A 6,051-nucleotide genomic window follows, 5' to 3' on the forward strand; every position below is an offset into this window, starting at 1 on the left:
TTCCAATAATTATAAACAACCATGTAAATTGTTATTTGGCAGGAAACGTTAATTATTCTATTGTCAAAGTAATTGAAAGTAAACAAGAAAATTTGAATTTACTCATCAGAACTAAAATTTATTTCTAATGCTACTATATGATTGCAATTTTACTTGTTAAATAATTTTAATGTTTGTAGTATTAATTCACCGGGGAAAAATGCAAAACTAACCTCGTTCCATCAGTCGATGAACGCACATATTATCTTCCACTGGCGTCTGAGGGAATGCTGATGATGCAGAGTAGAAACCTATTCTAATACAACTACAGCTTTCTCTTCAATACCAAGAGTGAAGAAATTCACCGTGGATAATGAGTTACTAATGATTCTTCCTCGGTAAACTGAATTTTATTTTTAATACAGATCTTTCTTTTGATCCGTAAATTTTCAACAAATACAGGGAACTGTTAATTATGCATGATTTCAACAATTATTTTAACAAACAAAAGAATTAATAGAAAATTTTAAATAACTCTTTCCAAGATTTAGTTTAAAGAATTCTGATTTAAATTTAACATTTGAAACGATTATTCTCGAAAGCGAAGGTAACGCCATCTGATTAGCGACAGAAAAAATATTCGTAGCTCTACTGTAACTGAGATGTATACCTTCCATGGGCAGGTTTAGCTCTCGCGATTCGTTATGGCTAGTCAACAAACATAAACGTAACATAAATACTACTTGTAATTTAATTTTAATATGTGCATTTAACGAACAGTTATATTTCCTCCGTTATTTCAACGTGTTTATGCACATACGCGCAAGTGGGCGTATTACGCGTCGCAACCGTCTCACGGAAAAAATATATCTGTGTGTGCAACGAGGAATGTAGCGTTTCGGGTCAATATTGTTTGTACGGGAACAAATTCTCCGACGTATGTCAAATAAAATGTTAAGGTTTCTGTCACGACGTAGGGCTCGTAGTGTCAGCGGACAGACTACGTCATCCCAAATAAAAAACCAGCGATTGCTCAGCAATAAAAATGTTGTTCAGTGTAGGGTCGTTTTGCTCGATGGCACGGATCTGCCCATAGAGTTGTCAGTAAGTGGAATACTATGTTGGATGACAATAATTCGTTATTATCATTTATACTTTTAACGGGATATTCGTTGAGAAATATTTCAAAAGAATAGACAATGTTTCATATGAAATTTCTATATCAAGTTAACGTTAATACATAAAGAAAAATGCAAAAATAAAATGAAGAAATTTTTGATTTTTATACTGTTTGTATTTTTATCAAAAATTTATATTTTTAAATGTTTTTGTGTTGCAGAAAAAAGCATTGGCTAGTGACTTGTATGAGCAAGTATTTTATAGTTTAGATTTAATAGAGAAAGATTATTTTGGATTGCAATATACGGATAGTAATAATGTCCAGCATTGGCTGGATCCTACTAAACCCATAAAGAAACAAGTGAAAAGTAGGTTTTATTTTTGTGTGCAACGAAAAAGATTTTAACATTATACTTTTTTGTTCATTAGAATTAATACAGCATGTTTTTAAACAATTAAAGCAATTGAAGATTAATTGAACAGTTTTTAGATAAATATAAAATAAATTATATGATCATTAATAAATGACAATCTTTTATACAGTTGGACCACCATATACTTTACGACTCAAGGTGAAGTTTTATTCATCAGAACCTAATACTTTACGTGAAGAATTAACAAGATACCAGTTTTTCTTACAATTGAAGCAAGATGTTTTGGATGGAAAGCTTCATTGTCCTCATCAAGTTGCTATTCAATTGGCTGCTTTAGCTCTCCAATGTAAGTGTGTCATTCCAAGAATGAACAAATCAGTAAAGAATCTGTATTTGAATACTTTTTTTAATATAAATTGATTCATATTTTTAGCTGAACTTGGTGATTATGATCATGCCATACATAGTGCAGCAACAGTGTCAGAATTTAGATTTGTACCAGGTCAAACAGAACAGATGGAGCTTGAAATACTTGAAGAATATGCCAGGTGCTGTGGTCTTAGTCCAGCTCAAGCTGAATCTGCCTATCTTAGTAAAGCTAAATGGTTGGATATGTATGGTGTAGATATGCATACTGTTCTTGGGAAGGATGCATGTGAATATTCTTTGGGATTAACACCAACTGGAATCTTGGTCTTTGAGGGCACACAAAAAATAGGTTTATTTTTTTGGCCAAAAATTGGTCGTCTAGATTTCAAGAAAAAGAAATTAACATTAGTTGTAGTGGAAGAAGATGATGAAGGAAGAGGAGAACAGGAACATACATTTGTATTCAGACTTGTAAATGAAAAGGCTTGCAAACATTTATGGAAGTGTGCTGTGGAACATCATGCCTTTTTCCGATTGCGCGCACCCGTTAAAGGTGCTAGTGGACGTCAAAATTTTTTCCGCATGGGCTCGCGTTTTCGTTACAGTGGTAAAACGGAATTTCAAACCACTCAGCTAAATCGAGCACGTAGAACAGTACAGTTTGAAAGGCGTCCAAGTCAAAGATACGCGCGTCGTCAGAGTCATGTTTTAAGGGAACGTCAACGTCAACAAGTAGAACAGCCACAACAACCACCTCCAGTGGTTACCAGTAAGTTTTAAAAGATATTTTGATGTAGTATCATAATATAAATTCCTAAAAAAATTGTTAATTTTAGGTGAAGAGGAACCTCTACAACGACAATCAAGTCAGTGTAGTACAAAATCATCCGATTCTAGCGTACGCGGTACATCTTCACCTTTGGTAGATTCTTTACTAAAATCGCTTGCTAAAGATCAACAACCTTTGGAGCCTAGAAATCAAACGACAATCGGTACCACCGAGAAAGAATCAGAACCAGTGAAGACAAGTTTGATTATTGATAACATGGCTAATCAAACGCCATTGGTACCAAACAATCAAGTAGGCGGTACATCTTCGCTACCTCCCCGTACACCTATTCCTCCGGAATCATTGAAATGTAATATATTGAAAGCAAAGTCCCTGGAACAAGGCAAAAATTCAAATTTGGTTTCAATTACTTCTATGGATGCACCTACAGTTATTACCAAGAATAATCAACATTCTGATGCAGCTACAATTGTATCAGTGGTAAGAAAATACAATTATCCAGCATTATCTGTATTATTTACACATTACACAAAGCAATGAGATAAATCTTCGGATAATCCATTATAGTAGAAAGTTATTCCTATATCTCTTAGAATGCTATTTATTCATGAAACTAGTTTGCATTCAGTTTTTATAAGTACAACAACGAATATTGTTTAGTATTTAACTTAGAATTTTGTAGCATTTAAGTGCAAATATATATATAAACAAATATCTAAGATAGTTCTAAAAGTTTTACACAGACACAATGTACTTTAATTTTGTGGATTTCAATATTTTTTCATTTCAGTCACTTTTTTATGTTATGTCTTTAGATACACCTTGTGTTCTTTTTCTTTTTCTGTCAATATTTGTTCCATCGTTTTATGCTTCTATAGGCTTTAGATGTGATTTGTTTGCTTTTTTTTTGCGTTATCTCTTAGGGTGGAGACAAATTGACACTGTCTGTGAGTGGAGCTACCATGATGAACCCGTCTGCGGATGATACCGTGACCGTAACACATTTTTCTCTAGACAGCTGGGGTCAAATTGAACAAAAAACTACACAGCTGAATCCTAAAGTTTCGAATCAATCACAGAATCCATTTAATCCGTTCACTAGTGATACCAGCAACGAGGTCACTACAAATATCTCTGAAAGCACAGGGGAGGATACAAAAACGGAAGAGGAGAAGAAAACGAACACAAACCCGTTTATAGATTCGAATCCATTTTTGGGCTTGCTTAATCCTTTTAAAGACGTGCAGCCTGCAGTTGAAAAGAAAGTTGAACCGGAAACAGAGAAAAACGGTGCAAGGGTCGTGAAAACAGAAGAGATACAAACTACTACTACGACTCTTACTCACAAGGTGTGGCTCATTCTTAGCCATTGTAATTATAGTCCTCTATTTTGTACTTGTCTAAAAATGCTTTAGCTTGTGCAAATTGTACGCAAATTCGCGCTTATTTTTTAATATCGGTAATATTTTGTATTTTTACTTGAAGCACGCTAAAGTGATGTATTAAACTTTCAGTACATTTCCTCACAAGCTTATTTATTACATGGAAAATTATTCTCCTTACGTTTTAGGACGACAATTCAGCAGTTTCTGATATCAGTCCTTGGTTAGTGGCTGATCCATTACAAACGTCGACAACAGATCAAACTCCAATTAAACATACTGTAATTACGAGGAAGACAGTAATTACAACGCAACTCTAGGATATCAATTAATCAACGAAAGACACGGAAGGTAGTGAATAATGCTTGAAAAAAAAAAATAAACAATAGTCAAGATATTTATCAAATTCTGTCTTCCTTGAGCTATATAATGACTCATTTAAAGTGCCTATAAGAGTACAATATTGCTCAAGTAGTGGAAGAAGTAATGCAATAAAATAAAAGATTATTCGAAACGTATCAACGGGACCAATATGCATTTATATTTCTTGCAAATTGCGAATAATTTGCATTCATGTAAGTATTTAAATTTTGAAAATTATTTATATAAGGTAATTCGATTTTAAGTGTCATATGTGTAAATTATGAATTCTTCAAAATGACGAGAAATATGAATTGTATAAATATGATTTGAGAATTATTACTTTCTTACTTAATGTATTGACATTTTAGACTTATGTAGAAAAATTTAATATATACATAAAATATAGCATTTGGCAACTACATCAGTATTCTTCAATACCATAAAAATTATACACAAAAGCAATACTGCTTTTAGACATAGTACTTGTTATTCCACCTTTTCATGTTTATATTTTACCGATCAATATTTTACTTATTCTACAATACACTGCTGATTCAGTTCTGCCATTGAAAATTATTTAAGTCCATTCTATATTTATTGTTAAGTAAGACAGTCAATTTTTACAAGGGATTAAGTGCCTTTGCGCTTTGTCATAACGTGTAAGAACACATATGTACATTAAAGAATAATGTGTGGTGCTCCTACGAAAAATGAGGACTTATTTTTCATATTTCTCGCCTAATTGTATATTTCTGCATAATTGAAGGAATTGTATACAGTACTTGGAATTTTGAAATTAAATTCGAGTGCCCAAGTAGTAGTTTAACTAATAGTATTTAAATACTTATAGAATACTATGTTTTACTTGCCATAGTGCCTTTAACGACGATGAAAAATAACGAGATCCTTTTATTTCAATTTACGTTCATTCCTATCGACTTACATCTCATTTACTACAAAACGTTTTATTGTTGAAAATACCTTTATCCACGAACATATGTACATTATTAATTATTTATACAATTATTTCATAAAAGATGAATTTTTGTCACATCGATCCTATTTTATGAAAAATTACGAAGAAATGGTGATATATATTTCCATAGATATACGTTTTTCCATAGACAAGATTTACAATTTGTATCGGTGTATCTGTGGTGCCTTATATTTTGCTGTATTATGTAAAAGTATTGTATCGCTAAAACGCTTTTCTTATTTTTATTGTTTTTGTAGTTATAATACTTGTAACTAACATATCAGTATTTTATAAAAGTTGTTTATGTTGAATATGTAATACAATGAACTAAAAATATCAGATTTTGAGAAGCAAGTAGCGCAAGAGATTTATTTTAGAGCGAAAATAACAATCTATGACTAGATGAATTCATAACAAATATCATCCCTTATACTTCGAGATCTGACAGAGTTTGTTGTATTACGAAATTTATCACGTGTAATGCATTTAAGAGACAGCTAAGAAATACGTCTGTCGTTTTACAAAACATAAATTATGATAAATAGGATGCGTTTTGACGACTTACACAAAAGGCTGTTGAAGTACTTATTGTATTCCATTTATGAGCATTTATGAAAGTAGAATAAGGCGCTGTTCGATGTTTTATGTATTTAAATATACTATATTTAATAGTAATAAGCAAAGTACATATAATATTAT

The 6,051-nt window shown here is 32.0% G+C and overlaps 1 protein-coding gene across 1 annotated transcript; it reads left to right on the forward strand.

Annotated features, from left to right (window-relative positions):
- The first annotated feature begins 884 nt into the window (after window positions 1-884).
- LOC108578858 (band 4.1-like protein 4) lies at window positions 885-4,333 on the forward strand. The gene is made up of 7 exons (XM_017942268.1): window positions 885-1,083; window positions 1,319-1,466; window positions 1,642-1,818; window positions 1,906-2,610; window positions 2,678-3,111; window positions 3,555-3,980; window positions 4,202-4,333. The coding sequence occupies exons 1-7, from the start codon at window positions 919-921 to the stop codon at window positions 4,331-4,333; spliced, it is 2,187 nt and encodes a 728-aa protein (XP_017797757.1). The 5' UTR covers window positions 885-918.
- Window positions 4,334-6,051: the final 1,718 nt, after the last annotated feature.

Source organism: Habropoda laboriosa, unplaced genomic scaffold (genome assembly GCF_001263275.1).
Source record: "Habropoda laboriosa isolate 0110345459 unplaced genomic scaffold, ASM126327v1 scaffold62, whole genome shotgun sequence".
In the NCBI taxonomy this organism is placed as follows: Eukaryota; Metazoa; Arthropoda; class Insecta; order Hymenoptera; family Apidae; genus Habropoda; species Habropoda laboriosa.

What these genes read in the sequence shown, in the direction of transcription:
- LOC108578858 (XM_017942268.1), top strand. Translation starts at nt 919, where the DNA reads ATGTCAAATAAAATGTTAAGGTTTCTGTCACGACGTAGGGCTCGTAGT. An exon ending in GGCTGCTTTAGCTCTCCAAT is followed by an intron (nt 1,819 to 1,905) that starts GTAAGTGTGTCA and finishes TCATATTTTTAG; the next exon opens with CTGAACTTGGTGATTATGAT. An exon ending in ACCACCTCCAGTGGTTACCA is followed by an intron (nt 2,611 to 2,677) that starts GTAAGTTTTAAA and finishes TGTTAATTTTAG; the next exon opens with GTGAAGAGGAACCTCTACAA.